Source organism: Odocoileus virginianus, chromosome 27 (assembly GCF_023699985.2).
Source record: "Odocoileus virginianus isolate 20LAN1187 ecotype Illinois chromosome 27, Ovbor_1.2, whole genome shotgun sequence".
Taxonomy (NCBI): Eukaryota; Metazoa; Chordata; class Mammalia; order Artiodactyla; family Cervidae; genus Odocoileus; species Odocoileus virginianus.
The window spans coordinates 14,739,553-14,756,749 of NC_069700.1; the positions used below are offsets into that span (position 1 = coordinate 14,739,553).

Here is a 17,197-nt window from a genome sequence, read left to right on the forward strand (position 1 = left end):
TCATGGAAACCTGAAGGTCTAGTTCTCCTATCAAAGAGGACATGTTTGGAGATGGTTCAAAAACTGAGCCCCATGGTTGTCAGGATGTGCTCCCGACCAGACAGATAGATTTTCTCCCTGAAACGTCACAGTCAGGAAAGGCCAGGCGTGTCCACAGAGCCAGTGATGGGGTCCTGGGTGCTGAGCAGGTAAGATTCTTGGATGACCATCTGGAGATTTACCTGCCATTGTCTCGAAGAAGCAAATGTAATGAGAAGATTAAGGATGCATAAAAGTAGAAGAGCTGTCAAGTTGCCGAGAAGAAAGTCTAGCCAGGAGAACCAGGCCCCCACACTGATAATTGTCAAAGACTTTAACAGTGAGTGTTTTATAGACAGAGCAGAACAAGTGGATAAAACCAGTGCTCTAGGGTCACTGCTGGTTTGCAGTCAAAGACAAAATATTTTTCGATTTAAGCAGAGTCAACACAGCTCCTGGTGTGGTCCTAGTAACATAATGCAGACAGAGAGCCCACAGGCATGTGTGATGTGACATCAGGAAGTGAACAGATGACTGTATTGGTGCCCAGTCACCTCCATCTGCTAATAATGGGACCTGGGGAAAATTATTTGCCCTCTCCAAGGCATTGCATCTTCATTAACATAACTTGATGATCATAGTGAAGATGAAGGCTATCTCACAGGGTTACTGTGAAACACAAATTTTAAGATGTTTTAGAGCTTTTGGGAAAGTATCAAAGACATGCACGGGGTCACGAAGCTGAGTCAGCAGATCCAAGGCACAGTGTCCTTTTTCTCTTAGTCTTCTCTCTGTGCTCAATAGTAGCGATCAGTCAGTCACGTGTTTACTCTTACCCCAGCACGATGGTAAACCACACAGATCAACAGTACACTTCTTGTCATTTCAGTGTCTAAAATTCAAGCACTAGTCAATGTAGAGTGAAAAAAATAACACACTCCTAGGTGGCCTCGCTGCTCAGAGTCTGCAGTCCCAACATTAAACTGTCTTAAAAGAATGGACAAAATACTCTGGCACAGAAGTACTTCTGGGAGCAATACAAAAATGCAGGGAGTAACCTACTTCTCCAAGTATCTATCTGTGCAAATATCATCATCCTCCTAAATTCACACAGAGGGCACTCCTTCTTCTCCACCACAGCTACTACAGCTCCAATTCCTGCTCAGAGCAACGGGGGAAAAAAAAGGCTTCCCTCCGCAGGATGGATTTGATAACCTCAGGTGATTAGATCATCTCAGAATGACTCATGTTTTTATTTTTATTTTTTTTATTTTTTTCCATTTATTTTTATTAGTTGGAGGCTAATTACTTTACATCACCAGAAAGATAAATTACATTACAGTATACTAACACATATATATGGAATTTAGAAAGATGGTAACGACAACCCTGTATGCAGGACAGAAGGGAAGACTCAGATGTATAGAACAGACTTGTGGACTCTGGGAGAGGGCGAGGGTGGGATGTTTCAAGAGAACAGCATTGAAACATGTATATTATCTAGGGTGAAACAGATCACCAGCCCAGGTTGGGTTCATGTTTTTATTTTAGCAAGGTCCTGCCTGCTCCTGCTGCTGGTCATTCCACATCTGCTCCTGTGCCAAGGCAACGTATGCCCGTCCTGTGGTCCTGACGTGTTTGGCGTCCCCCTGAAGTTCCTTAGAAAAACGTTTAGCCGTGTCTCCAGGCTGTCCCACGACATGCATAACCTTTCCACAATAATGTTCAATGAGTTTGTAAGTACTGTGGTGGTGGTGGTTTAGTTGCTAAGTCGTGTCCGACTCTTCCGACCCCATGGACTGTAGCTCGCCAGGCTCCCAGAAGGAACCTCCATGTAAGTGACTGGGCCATGCTGTCCTTTCAACAAGAGGGCTGCATCAGCCAAACTTCAAATAACACGCCCTCTAAGTTAAAGACGCAGTCAGCTCATAAGGTGTGCAAATCGAAGAAAGGAACAGTTTTGTTAAATATCAAAGACTCCTAAGAAGTGCAATAAAATTTTCAGTTTCCTTTCATTCATTTTTTCTTTAAATTTCTAAAATAAATGATTTTGTATTTGTCAGCTAGGAATACCATAAAAGAATACAATAGACTCAGTGGAATAAACATCAGAAATTTACTTCCTCACAGCTCTGGGGGCTAGAAGTCCCAGATCAGGGCACCAGCAGGTGAGGTTCTGGTAAGAACTCTTTCTTCCCAGTTTGGCTTCTCCATGCGTCCTCACACATGGTGGGGGGTGGGGAAGAGAGAAGGAGGAAAGGACACACAGACACAGCGACAGAAGAGAAAAGTCTCTGGTGTTTCGCTTCGTGGAGACACTAAACCTATTGGATGAGTGGTGCACCCTGAGAGCTCATTTAACCTTAATGGGCTTTGCTGGTGGCTCGGATGGTAACGACTCTGCCCACAATGGGAGAGACCTGGGTTCTATCCCTGGTTCTGGAAGATTCCCTGGAGAATGGAACAGCAAGCCACTCCTATATTCTTGCCTGAGAAATCCCATGGACAGAGGAGTCTGGTGGGCTATAGACCATGGTGTGCCAAAAAGTCAGAACCCTTTTCAAAACACAGTACTTTGGCAGTTCAGGCTCTAACACATGAATTTGAAGAACACACATTCAGTCCATAATACTACCTGACAGAAAGCACTTTTATTTTGGATTGGGGAAAAGGAAACATGGAGATTTTCTGGTCCTTCAGTGTCTCTCTGGGCTTTTTTCTCCATCTCAGAGTAAATAGGCAATAAATGAGAGCTGTTCTGCAGTGAACTGGGTGGATGGAACATGTTAAACAAAGCTGAATCCTTTTTAACGGCTGAGTAATATTCCATGGTGTATATGTACCACAGCTTCCTCATCCATTCATCTGCTGATGGGCACCTAGGTTGCTTCCATGTCCTGGCAATTATAAACAGTGGTGCGATGAACATTGGGGTGCACGTGTCTCTTTCAGATCTGGTTTCCTTAGTGTATATGCCTAGAAGTGGTATTGCTGGGTCATATGGCAGTTCTATTTCCAGCTTTTTAAGAAATCTCCACACTGTTTTCCATAGCGGCTGTACTAATTTGCATTCCCACCAACAGTGTAAGAGGGTTCCCTTTTCTCCACACCCTCTCCAGCATTTATTGCTTGTAGACTTTTGGATAGCAGCCATCCTGACTGGCGTGTAATGGTACCTCATTGTGGTTTTGATTTGCATTTCTCTGATAATGAGTGATGTTGAGCATCTTTTCATGTGTTTTTTAGCCATCCGTATGTCTTCCTTGGAGAAATGTCTGTTTAGTTCTTTGGCCCATTTTTTGATTGGGTCATTTATTTTTCTGGAGTTGAGCTGGAGGAGTTGCTTATATATTTCTGAAATTAATCCTTTGTCTGTTGCTTCATTTGCTATTATTTTCTCCCAATCTGAGGGCTGTCTTTTCACCTTGCTTATAGTTTCCTTTGTTGTACAAAAGCTTTTAAGTTTCATTAGGTCCCATTTGTTTATTTTTGCTTTTGTTTCTAAAATTCTGGGATGTGGGTCATAGAGGATCCTGCTGTGATTTATGTCGGAGAGTGTTTTGCCTATGTTCTCCTCTAGGAGTTTTATAGTTTCTGGTCTTACATTTAGATCTTTAATCCATTTTGAGTTTATTTTTGTGTATGGTGTTAGAAAGTGTTCTAGTTTCATTCTTTTACAGGTGGTTGACCAGTTTTCCCAGCACCACTTGTTAAAGAGGTTGTCTTTTTTCCATTGTATATCCTTGCCTCCTTTGTCGAAGATAAGGTGACCATAGGTTCGTGGATTTATCTCTGGGCTTTCTATTCTGTTCCATTGATCTATACTTCTGTCTTTGTGCCAGTACCATACTGTCTTGATGACTGTGGCTTTGTAGTATAGTCTGAAGTCAGGCAGATTGATTCCTCCAGTTCCATTCTTCTTTCTCAAGGTTACTTTGGCTATTCGAGGTTTCTTGTATTTCCATACAAATTGTGAAATTATTTGTTCTAGTTCTGTGAAAAATACCGTTGGTAGCTTGATAGGGATTGCATTGAATCTATAGATTACTTTGGGTAGTATAGCCATTTTGACAATATTGATTCTTCCAATCCATGAACACGGTATATTTCTCCATCTGTTTGTGTCCTCTTTGATTTCTTTCATCAGTGTTTTATAGTTTTCTATGTATAGGTCTTTTGTTTCTTTAGGTAGATATACTCCTAAGTATTTTATTCTTTTTGTTGCAATGGTGAATGGTATCATTTCCTTAATTTCTCTTTCTGTTTTCTCATTGTTAGTGTATAGGAACGCAAGAGATTTCTGTGTGTTAATTTTATATCCTGCAACTTTACTGTATTCATTGATTAGCTCTAGTAATTTTCTGGTAGAGTCTTTAGGGTTTTCTATGTAGAGGATCATGTCATCTGCAAACAGAGAGAGTTTCACTTCTTCTTTTCCTATCTAGATTCCTTTTACTTCTTTTTCTGCCCTGATTGCTGTGGCCAACACTTCCAAAACTATGTTGAATAGTAGTGGTGAGAGTGGGCACCCTTGTCTTGTTCCTGATTTCAGGGGAAATGCTTTCAATTTTTCACCATTGAGGGTGATGCTTGCTATTTGAATCAGTTCTAATGAGATGGGTGAAACTGGAGCCCATTATACAGAGCGAAGTAAGCCAGAAAGATAAAGACCATTACAGTATACTAACACATATATATGGAATTTAGAAAGATGGTAACGATAACCCTATATGCAAAAAAAGAAAAAGAGACTCAGATGTATAGAACAGACTTGTGGACTCTATGGGAGAACCCGGGGGTGGGATGTTTCAAGAGAACAGCATCGAAATATGTATATCTAGGGTGAAACAGATCACCAGCCCAGGTTGGATGCATGAGACAAGTGCTCAGGCCTGGTGCACTGGGGGGACCCAGAGGGATGGGGTGGAGAGGGAGGTGGGAGGGGGGACCGGGATGGGGAATACATGTAAATCCATGGCTAATTCATTTCAATGTATGACAAAAACTACTGTAATGATGTAAAGTAATTAGCCTCTAACTAATAAAAATAAATGGGAAAAAGAAAAAAAAAAAAAAAAACAAAGCTGAATCCTGGTCACAATAACGAATACTGGTAGTTTTTTTAATGCTACAAATTATTGCTTTAAGATTTGCAGTGAATAGGTTTCCTGCTACAATAGAAGGGGAGTTTACAATTGGACACAATTATTCTTTTTCTGATGAAGGTATTTGAAAGTTGTATGTTAATTCTTTTAGGTCAATCAAGGAGCACACAGTAGAGCAGACAGCTAATAAAAGGCGGTGCTACAGGTTTCTATTAAAGTCATATAGTTCTTGTACTCACTAGTGTTTGTTTCATCCTCCATTTTTGACTGTCCATTTTTTCCACCTCTTCCAAGTAATCTCTTCAAATGCTCATAACTTCCGCTAAAGATTAGTTTTTCTCTATCAAAGTGTTGGCTAGATTTTTCTACTCTTATTATTCTCAGTCCATTGCTTAGTATTTCCTATAATTTTACACCATTTTCTTCTGATGTTTCATTTTGTCAACTTAAACAGCATTGTATTCTGCACCTGGAATGAACACTAAGCTTTTTGGTGAGAGGATTCAGAGATAATCAGAGTCATTACTCTATGACTCCTTATAAGGGAATATATTGGATCTAACCCACAGTAAACAAGAGATTAAATGGTTAAATATATGTGCATACATGCATTCTAAGTCACATCAGTTGTGTCCAACTCTTTGCAACCCTACAGAGGTAGACCAAGAGGCTCCTTTGTCCATAGGATTCTCCAGGCCAGAGTATAGGAGTGTGGCTGCTGGACCCTCTTTCAAGGGATGCTCCTCCCCTGGGGATCAAACCTGAGGCTTCTTATATCTCCTAAATTGGCAGGAATGCTCTTTACCACTACCATCACCTGGGAAGCAACAAGTATTGGTACAAAAGTACTATATTTGGTTCAAATAATAAAAAATAGAAAAAAAAAGATAATGATAAAATAGAGAAGGGAAAAATTTGAGCTTAGAAAAGTTAGATGTAAAATCATTTTTATAGAGACAATATATAGAAAAAGTAGGAAAAGAATGACTTTCAAATTCTGTGATGCCCCTCCGATAAAAAAATTGCACATCTATAAAACATGTTAACGTTCTTTCTGGTAATGAACTCATCTACTAATATCTTATATCCCTAACTAATTGCCTGATCACTTTCAGGTTGAAAAGCATTCCCAGAGTAAACCAGATTATATCAATGCCACCTACGACTGCCACACCAATTCAGTCCATGCTCCTGAAGAAAGAGAAAAAGTCCAACAGATGAACGTGAGTCTTTCACCTGGGTTTTTTCACCGGATCAAATAAGACAGTATGTCTTACCAAGCTTCAAATTATTAGATGTAATGGTAGCTGTATATGCAGAAAATGTTCGAGGAACTGTATGCAGCTGAAGAGAAATTATATTATGCAGTTGATGAAGTATGAGCGAAATCAAGGGATTTCGTAGTAGCAAAATAAATAACAGATCTATAAATTGTCCATGCAGACAAGTTTAGTTCAAGCAATGCATTAGACACAGGATTGCAGCTATTATTCTGTACAAAAACAGGAAATGAATGGGAACTTCCATGTGTAAAATATAAGATTGCAAAATTCATGAATATGTAAGAAACACACCCCAGTTTTGAGTACTCCCTGTTACTAGTGACTCCTACGTGGGAGTCCTACACTGCACCACTCGAGCCAGCGGGTCTGCCTTTCAAGGCTCTCCTGATTCTGCTTCTGCTTCTCTGACACCTCCTTCATTCGTCATTCTCAATGACTCCTCTGTCACCTTTTATTTTTAATTTGTAAGTTTCCCCCACAATGGCCTATATAACATTGCTTTGCTTCTCATGGCTGCAACAATTGCCTCTGTTCTGAGGACAACACAGTTTACATATCAAGCCTCAATGATTAATGGCAGCTCCAAATTTTCACTGTTATAATCTCTCCTTTCTGATTTCCTGCATTATCCTTCGTCTTAACATTATTTAAAATATTTTGACATGCATCCCCCCTTAAAATTCTATCTTTTCTCTCTACAACTTTCTTAATGATATCAGCATTCTTTTCCTCTGTTAAGCTCATTAATAATAAGGATGATCAAGTAAAGGAAAAGTTCAAAATGGAGGAGGATGAGGGATTTTTCAATAAGCTTGAATTTAAAGTTTATTGAGAGTTACTACATGGCCATACATTTTACTAAGCACTTTATGTGCATTACTATATTTCATCCTACTCAGTTCTCTGTTCTTTACCACTGAAACAGTTCATGGCTATAATGAAATCAAGCATATTAACTAGAGATCTTCAGCCTCCTGGGATCTACATGCTCAATTCTACTAGTAGTAGTGAACTAGGGGGAAAACGCTCCATTGTAAATCCCACTGATGCTGTTACTAAAGACAAAACTGTGCCATTTTCTGCCTGGACAAGTGTCAACAAGACAGACTCTTCTGATACCAGCATGGGGGCTGGTGAGGAAAGAAAGCCTGTTTGGGAATGTATGTCTTCTTCATTGTCTCTTTCTTGTAGCATCATAAAACAGATTAAAAATCAAAACTCAATACAAATGACTCATCTAATTAATTAATAGGAAAGAATCACTGGGTGACAATGATGTGGGCACAGGTAGAATGCCTCTTTCCTGGGTCAGGTACTGCAGGCACATACTGACTTGTCATAAAATACTTAGATTTCTCTCACACAAATATACAAACATCAAAGAACTCACTCAGTGGGTGGTAGAATTTCAGAGGAAAAAAGAATATTCTTCATGTTATAAATTAGAACTCATCAGAAGAATTAATGCCTAAAGTAAACCAGATTGTTAATAATTCAGTGAAGTGTGAGCTAATGCTTACATTTTATCATTTTGCAACTTTTACTACCTTCAAAATTCTCTGCATACACATAAGAAATAACAGAAGTCTTGTAGGTCAGCTGCTCTGAGCAAAGATCACATGTTACCAAAACCACTGAATTATGATTATTTTAATGAGACTGTTTCTTATGTTTGCTTAGAATGAAGACCTTACTAAGTGGATACTCATGTTACAGTACCTCTGGAGAGATGCTCTGTATGATCTAGCCCATGACCTGTGGTTTGGGAAAGACCTCTCAGATACTATCCTATCAAGTGCCAGAGAGAATTTTAAAAAATTACGCAAACTTCAAACAATCTTAGAGAGGCGATTCAGCCAGGTGAGCATCCTGCAGAGGGCTTTCTTGCTTTGTTGATGACTCTGTAATGCATAAGGGGATTTGAAATATCTCATTTTGTAAGAAAAAGATTCATTACTTCTATATGCTAGACTGCTAGTACATAAAGCAGGAGCCTAGTCATTCATAGTGATAGATTCTACTGTAAAGGAATCAGAATTTCAGTGCATATTTTGTCATGTGCAGCCTTCCCTGCATTGCACACAATTCCACCAAAAGCTTGCCTCTTCCTAGGCACAGGTGGTTGAAATATTTTCAAGAGTAAGAGAACTAGAGAACAGAATTTCCAAGCTCAGCATTTTCCTCAAAGTATCCCAGGACATCTGCTCTTGAAGTTCCACTTGTCTTTCTCTGTTTTTCTCAAATCAAAGGATGATAGTGGGAAGGAAAAAAGAGAAAGTTAAAATTAACTTGAGTTATGTTTCTACTTTTTAGATTCCTAATTGTTTTCTCATAGGCTGGCTCCAAAATCCATATCTAGAGAGTTTTCTATTTGTATGTCTTCCCCAAATCTTAATTTATAATTACAAGGGACAAAGATAAGCAAATAACAATAAAATGCATAAAAAGTCATTTTCTTTTGGGTATTCAGGTTGTTGATCCAGTCAGATCGAAGTTGATTGAGAATCCCATTTTCTGGTCAGGATACGGATCCCTGGTCGTCAGTGATGAAGATGCACGTCATTCTGCATTTTATACGCTGTTGAAATGCCTGAGCAGGGATTCCCGTAAAGTTGACATGTACAGCAAGATCCTGGCATGCCGAATCAGCGACGAGTGCTAAATCCACATCCATCCCATCCAGCTCTGAGATGGTCCTAATGATCTATCCCATAGCAAGCTTCTTTGAAATTTACAGCTTTTTCATGCATGCTCTGTGAAATGGGTGTCCTATTTTTTTTTTCATTTATTTTTATTAGTTGGAGGCTAATTACTTTACAATATTGTGTGGTTTTTGTCACACATTGACATGAATCAGCCATGGATTTACATGTATTCCCCATCCCGATCCCCCCTCCCACCTCCCTCTCCACCCGATCAATTGTTACCCTATTAGAAGGAAAGCAGTGGATGTTCGGTCTTTTATTCCACTTACACCAGCCCTCACAGCTTCCTGTCCTAAGATAATGTGATAATCGAGTCACTGACTAAAAGGCTGAATAGGACAGAACTAGAGACAGTGCATGAAACCTGCCACTTGAGTCTACTTTTTACCATAGTATTGTTAATTTCACTAGAGGAGTTTACCTTCTTAGCTGTACTCTCTGATCATGACAGATAAAAATACTTTAAGGAGAACCTACAAATCAAATATTCTTACATTGTACAGAAACACCTAATCTGTCTTCAAAGGTACAAAAGGAATTCCCCTCCTTGATGAATTGCTACCTACTTTTCCTAGATGAAAGTACCATCTTCCTCCTTATGGCTTCCTAATTTCATTCTCACCATTTTTATCTGCCTCTCCACATTCTGACTTATAGTTAATTATCTGAACAACACCAATCCCAACTCCTTTAATTCAGTTCCACTTGGGCTACATGGGTACGCCAACTGCCCTGAAGTTACTTTTTATTGAGTATCGAACATGGCAGAAACTGGCCAGCCATTTGTTCTTTCTGAGGTAAATATTATAATTAAAAACAAATAGCCAGCCTCTGGTATTTTGGATAAACTGACAACTGGACAAAATCTTAACTGTTTCTGATAATTAAAAACAAATACTCAGCTTCTAGTATTTTGGATAAACTAACAACTGGACAAAATCTTAACTGCTATTTCAGGTAAAAGTTCCTTTTGTGTTAATGTCTTTCTTTTAGAGAGAACTTGCATTCTAGATAGCGTTCAGGTAAATAGAAATGGGACTTATATGTTAGCTGGGAAAAAACCCACTGTTGCAGGAAACAAAAGTAGACAAATCACTCATCTTCTGTATACTTCAAGACCCATTTTATTAGGAGCTGGCAGCTCAGACAGTAAAGAGTCCGCCTGCAGTACAGGAGACCTGGGCTCCATCCATGGTCAGGACGATCCCTGGAGGAGGGCATGTCAACCACTCCAGGGTTCTTACTTAGAGAATCCCCATGGACAGAGGAGCCTGGCGGGCTGCAGTCCAAGGGGTCATCAGTCCATGGGGTCATAAAGTATTGGACATAATGGACCAACTACACACAGCAAACTTCTCAAGGTGACGTGGTGACATTTAGAAACAGTTTCTCTCACTACTGTGCTTAACTACAACTCCTGCTTTTCAGTGGAAGATCAAAGATAAAAGTAATATTCCATAACAGTCAAGTGATTATTTCTATTAATGATTTGTTCTTAAAGGTAAGCTAAAGAAATACATTATGAGATAGAACAGATAATGAAAAGGATAAGGGATCCAAACAGAGATTCTGCTCAACCAAGCGATAATTTTCTTTTTGGAAAAAAGAACAAACCTCAGTTTGGAATCATGTTTTATACTGAGATTTGCATAATATTTGGAAAGGTAAAGGATTTTCTACTCTAATTTTCCTTTTCCAGTTGAGAAAACCAAGCCCTAGAGAAATGAAGGTAGGTTTTCCAAGTCAAAGAGCAGTTATGCTAGGATTCTGATGAGAGCCCAGTGACAGGCCTTAGGGTCCAGATGCTTCATCTTTAGGCTGACAGGCTGGAGATTGGGGTACCAGTAATGGTGCCGTCTTCAGGCTGAATTGCTTTTATTTTGAGAAACTTCTTTCTTTGCTCTTAAGGCCCTCAACTGATCACATAAATCCACAATCTATAGGTTTAAATGTTAATTACCTCTAAGAAAATATGTTCCCAGGTGAGCATGTCAAAGAACTACAATTTGAAAGAAATGTACAATTCTATGGAATATGTTACCATGTGCCACTTTATTTGGAATTGAATATCTATTTTACGTCTTCCACATTCATGACCTTGGAAGGGAAAACAAGATTGACATTTTTTTTTTCCCCACTTAAACATGTCCTGTGTTTTAGTGCATGCAGGCTGCTGTTACAAAATGCCAGAATCTGGGTGGTTTATAAACCATGTTATTTATAACTGTTCTGGAGGCTAGAAGTCCAAGATCAGGGTGCCAGCATGGTTGAGTGAGTGAGGGCCTCTTCCAGGACATATTTCTAAATAGTAGGGATGAGCAAGTATTTCAGGCCTCTTTCACATCCCATTCATTTGTGCTCTGCCCTCATGACCTAATCATTTTCCAATGGCCCCACCTCCTGAAATCATGACCTTGGGGATTAGGTTTCCAACATATGAATTTTGAAAGAACACAAGCACACATGGCACCCAATGAGGAGACTGACTTGTCTAAGGTAACCCAATGCTTCATGCATACTGAATGCTCTGTGGTGCTGATAGGAAGCCAAGGACTAAGGAAGTAGAATAAGGACCAGCAGCCTCAGGTGGAGGGTCTGAGATGGCAAACTCCTTTATAGTTTTCACAACAATATATGAGTATCTCCAGCGTCTTCCTTGGTTATCAGTCATTGAGGAATCCCCCCCTTCCTTTACATGTCCTTATTTGAAATATGAGTTAATTACAGAGTTCTTAGACAAAGTACCAATAGCCAAACATGATAATATGACAACTATGCATATGAAGAAAGGGGTCTTTGCAGACACAAATTTCAGAGTGGAAAGTCCTCAAGACTTTATTCACTTCAGATAGCAATTACAAGTTTGGGGATCTCCCAAGACCATTCTTGGGTTCCATAATCAGCTAGGACTCCAAGAGCTCCCTGAAAGCTGTTATACATGTGGTTATGGTTTATTACAGATCTTTGTTTTATTTTTAATTCATTATTTATTTTTACTGAAGTAAAATTGGTTTACAATGCTATAAATGTCAGTTTTTGTTGAACAGTGAATAACTTGTATACATATATATATACATATATCCACTCTTATTTAGATTCTTTTCTCATGTAGCGACAGACAGGTTCCAGAAAGAAAAGGAGTATGTCAAGATTGTATGCAGTCACCTTGCTTATCATACTTATATACAGAGTACATCATGAGAACCCCTGGGCTGGATGAAGCACAAGCTGGAATCAAGATTGCTGGGGAAATATCAATAACCTCAGATATACAGATGACACCACCCTTATGGCAAAAAGTGAAGAACAAAAGAGCCTCTTGATGAGAGTGAAAGAGGAGAGCAAAAAATTTGGCTTAAAGCTCATCATTCAGAAAAGTAAGATCTTGGCATCCGGTCCCATCACTTCATGGCAAGTAGATGGAGAAACTGGACAGTGGCTGACTTCATTGTTTTGGGCTCCAAAATCACTGCAGATGGTGATTGCAGCCATGAAATTAAAAATGCTTACTCCTTGGAAGGAAAGTTATGACCAACCTAGACAGCATCTTAAGAAGCAGAGCCATTACTTTGTCAACAAAGATCTGTCTGGTCAAGGCTGTTTTTTTTCCAGTAGTCATATGTGAATGTGACAGTTGGACTATAAAGAAAGCTGAGCACTGAAGAATTAATGGTTTTTACCTGTGGTGTTGGGACAGACTATTGAGAGTCCCTTGGACTGCAAGAGATCCAACCAGTCCATCCTAAAGGAGATCAGTCCTGGCTGCTCATTGGAAGGACTGATGTTAAAGCTGAAACTCCAGTATTTTGGCTACCTGATATGAAGAGCTGACTCATTTGAAAATACCCTGATGTTGGGAAAGATTGAAGGCAGGAGAAGAAGGGGATGACAGAGGGAGAAATGGTTTGGTGGCATCACTGACTCAATGGACATGAGTTTGGACAGACTCTGGGAGTTGGTGATGGACAGGGAAGCCTGGCGTGCTGCGATTCATGGGGTCACAAAGAGTTGGACAAGGCTGAGCGACTGGACTTAACTGAACTCAAGTAAGTCATTACAGAGAATTGCATAGAGTTTCCTGTTCTATACAGTAGGTCCTTATTAGTTATCTATCTTACATATATTAGTGTGTACATGTCAATCCCATTGTCACAATTCACCCCTCGCTTCTTCCCCCCGAAACCATAAGATTATTTTCTACACTGTGACTCTCTTCCTGTTTGTAAAAAAGTTCCTTTATACCACTTTTTAATACTCCAGTATATAAGTGATATCATATGCATTTGTCTTTCTCTGTCTGACTTACTTCACTTAGTATGACAATATCCAGGTCCATCCATATTGCTTCTGATAGCATTATTTTGTTCCTTCCTATGACTGAGTAACATTACATTGCATATCTGCACTACATCTTCTTTGCCCATTTCTCTGTTGATGGACATTTAGGTTGCTTCCATGTTCTGGTAATTGTAAAGGGTGCTGCAATGAACACTGCTATATTTAGTCTTAGTCGTGCCCGACTCTTTGCGACCCCATGGATTGTAGCCTGCCAGGCACCTCTGTCCATGGGGGTTAGTCCCCATGGACAATAATAGGCAAGAAGATTAGAGTGGGTTGCCATCCCCTCCTCCAGGGGATCTTCCCACTCAGGAATCGAAGCCAGGTCTCCCGCACTGCAGGCAGATTTTTTACCATCTGAGCCACCAGGGAAGCCCTGATGAAGCAAGGAACACTGAGGCGCATGTATCTTTACAAAGTATGATTTTCTCTTGGTATATATCCAGGGGATTGCAGCTTTTTAAAAGACACAGATGAAAAACTGCCCAGGAAAAGGCATATAGGGCAGAGTCAAAGGAAATGTGAGACATGGAACTTGGTTTCCTCTTCCCAGGGTTTCAGGGGCAGCTCTGTGTTCCCAGCACCGACGTGCCAGCAGTGAGCACTTGCAGACACGGGAGCTCACTCCAGGCTCCGTGTCCAGAGTTTTTAGTGGGGCTCCATCGCCAAGGAATGACTGACGGTCTATACAGCTGATCTCAGGCTCAAATCTCTCTAGCAGTGCAGCTGATACTGCGTGACCAAAACCCCCATTCTGAATCACATCATTCTCATGGCCCAAAGTTTTTACTCTAAATCAGTGTTGACATCTCTATCAGGCTGGCTCAAGACCCTCACAAGAACAAAAGTGCTTTTCTCTTTCAACCTTTGACACCTTTAGTCACACTTTCTCAGAGGAAACAACCTAAGGGTTTAGAGAGGAGCTCCTAAGAAACAAGGACAAAGTACAGACTTCCCTTTAGATGAGGCTGAGCCCTTCACTACAGAGCTGTGTGGCTCGTTTTGCTTGACAAGTTTCCGTCGTTATAACTTCACAATAAGAAAATGTGAAGTGACAAACATTGGTCAAGCATTTATCTTCTTCTGGTCTTTCTCTGAAATTTTTGTTTGTTTGTTTTTTGCATTATCTTCATTAATTCCAATGCAACACCATGAGGTGGACACTAGTTTGAACGGCATTATGGAGAGAAGTAAAATAAGGCTTGCCTGAAGATTCAGAGCTAGTAAGTGGTGGAATGGGAGAATGTACAACGGCTAAAGGACTCCAAGGTTAATACCTAAAGCCACTATGTTGCAAAGATACCAACAATTTTTTTTTTTTTTTAACATTTTTGTTTTTTGGTTGCATTGCGGAGGGGCCATTTTTTTTTTAGCATTTTTATTTTTTTGGCTGCGAGGCTGAGGGGCTAGTCATCCACTGATAACTACTTAATTATTAATCCTTTTGCTTAAGTGATATTTAAGCATCAGAAAGGTCTCCATTTTGCCTTTCTCAGTAAATACTGCAAATTTTTTCTTTTTTTTCTTTTACCTATGTAGACCCCAACATGTATAAATCAAATGTCATGAATAGTGAGTAGTAAGCAGAGTATTGTTTGAGACAGAATTGGCAAATAAAACTGTAAGATATTTAAAGTATATAACATGAGAATTTGATAGATGTATATATTATTTTACAAACTTACTTTTAGTTTCTTTAAAATGTGTTGTACAGCCATGTGAATCAGCCACAAGTGTACATATACCCCCTCCCTCTTGAGTCCCCCACCACGCTCCCCATCCCACTTCTCCAGGTGGTCACACAGCACGGGGTGAGCTTCCTGTGTCACACAGCCACTGCCCACCAGCTGTCTGTTAACATTTTACAGATGGTCATGTACTGTGTTTCAATGCGACTCTCTCAACTCAACTTGCCCTCTCCTCCCCTGTTGTGTCCACAAACATGTTCTCTGTCTGTGCCTCCCTTCCTGCCCTGAAAATAGGTTAACCAGTGCCATTTTTCTGGATTCCATATATACATTAACATACAATATTTGGTTTTCTCTTTGTGACTTACTTCACTCTACATAACAGGCTGTCCTTTCATCCACCGCAGCTCAAGTGACCCAAATTCACTTCTTTTTAAGCTTAATTAAAATTCCCTCATATAGATGTACCACAACTTCTTTATCTATTCCTCTCTCAGTGCACATCTAGATTGCTTCCATGCCCTGGCTATTGTAAACACTGTTGCAATGAACTTTGGGGTACACGTGTCTGTTTAAATTATGGTTTTCTCAGGGTGTGTGCCCAATAGTAGAATTTCTAGGTCATACGGTAGTTTTGTTAGGACTTCCCTGATGGCTCAGCAGCTAAAGAATCTGCCTGCGATGCAGGAGACACAGGAGATGGTTCAATCCCTGGGTCAGGAAGCTTCTCTGGAGGAGGAAATGGCAACCCACTCCAGTATACTTGCCATTTCCACCTACCCTCTGCCATAGTGCTGACCCTCATTTACATATGTATTAGAAAAGATTTTCCCTTTGTATTAACTTAAGTACCATAACTATCATCTGACTTGTTTACCTTTTATTTTTTAAAGAGAACACAGGTAAGTTCCACTCTCTTAGACAGCACCAATTATACAACACAATTTTATCAGTTATAGTCATCATGCTACACATTAGATCCTCAGACCTTATAATTTTCATATGTTAAAATGTATAACCTTTTACAAACCCGTTCCTATTTCCTCCACTCTCCAAGCCCTGGCAATCACTTTCTATGCTGTTTTGGAGTCCCACCTTTTTATTTTTGATTCCTTACAATTGAGATCATACAGTATATGTCTTTCTCTAACTTGATTCAGCTAGCATGCTACTGCTAAGTCACTTCAATCATGTCCCACTCTATGCGACCTAGCATAAAGGCCCTCCAATTTCATCCATGCTGCCACAAATGGAAGAATTTCTTTCTTTTTTAATGGCTAAATAAAATTCATATATATATATATCACATTGCATTGTTTTAATCTCTTCACATGCTGACAGATACTTAGATTGTTCCTATAATAGGTTGTTTCTAGGCTACTGTGATGGAGAAGGAAATGGCAACCCACTCCAGTACTCTTGCCTGGAAAATCCCATGGATGGAGGAGCCTGGTAGGCTGCAGTCCATGGGATTGCTAAGTGTCGGACACGACTTCACTTTCACTTTCAATTTTCACTTTCATGCATTGGAGAAGGACATGGCAACCCACTTTAATGTTCTTGCCTCGAGAATCCCAGGGAAGGGGGAGCCTGGTGGGCTGCCATCTATGGGGTCGCACAGAGTCGAACACGACTGAAAAGACTTAGCAGGTGCAGCAGCAGGAGGCTACTGTCAATATTGATGCAGTGAATATGGGAGTACACATTTCTCTTTGAGATAATTATTTCATTTCCTTTGAATATATATTCAGAAATGAATATATATCCAGAAGTGTGAAATTTCATGAGAAACTTCCTGAAGGTATTCCATGGGAGTTGCACCAATATACATTCCAACCAATAATCCATTAAGACCTCCATTTTCTACACATCCTCAATCACACTTATTTCTTACTTTTTGGTAAAAGCCATTTAAACAGGAGTGAGGTGGTATGTGTTGTACTTTTGATTTGCACTTCTCTGATAGTGATGTTGAGCATCTTGTCATATAATTTCTTGGGCATTCTGTATGTCTTATTTGGGGGGAAAATTGTCTACTCTGTAAAAAATAACATGCATTT

General features: G+C 39.8%; 1 protein-coding gene across 1 annotated transcript; it reads left to right on the forward strand.

Annotated features, from left to right (window-relative positions):
• The first annotated feature begins 264 nt into the window (after positions 1 to 264).
• Positions 265 to 9,143, forward strand: LOC139031568 (placental prolactin-related protein 3-like). Its single transcript, XM_070456964.1, has 5 exons — positions 265 to 358; positions 1,570 to 1,754; positions 6,239 to 6,346; positions 8,087 to 8,266; positions 8,877 to 9,143. Exons 1-5 carry the CDS (start codon positions 265 to 267, stop codon positions 9,066 to 9,068), a joined length of 759 nt encoding a protein of 252 aa, XP_070313065.1. The 3' UTR covers positions 9,069 to 9,143.
• The last annotated feature ends 8,054 nt before the right edge of the window (positions 9,144 to 17,197 follow it).

Bases quoted from the DNA above. Each gene is read 5' to 3' on its own strand.
- LOC139031568 (XM_070456964.1), top strand. From the start codon at position 265: ATGCATAAAAGTAGAAGAGCTGTCAAGTTGCCGAGAAGAAAGTCTAGC. The intron at 359-1,569 runs GTGAGTGTTTTA...TTTTTATTTTAG, and splicing joins AATTGTCAAAGACTTTAACA to CAAGGTCCTGCCTGCTCCTG. The intron at 8,267-8,876 runs GTGAGCATCCTG...TTGGGTATTCAG, and splicing joins TAGAGAGGCGATTCAGCCAG to GTTGTTGATCCAGTCAGATC.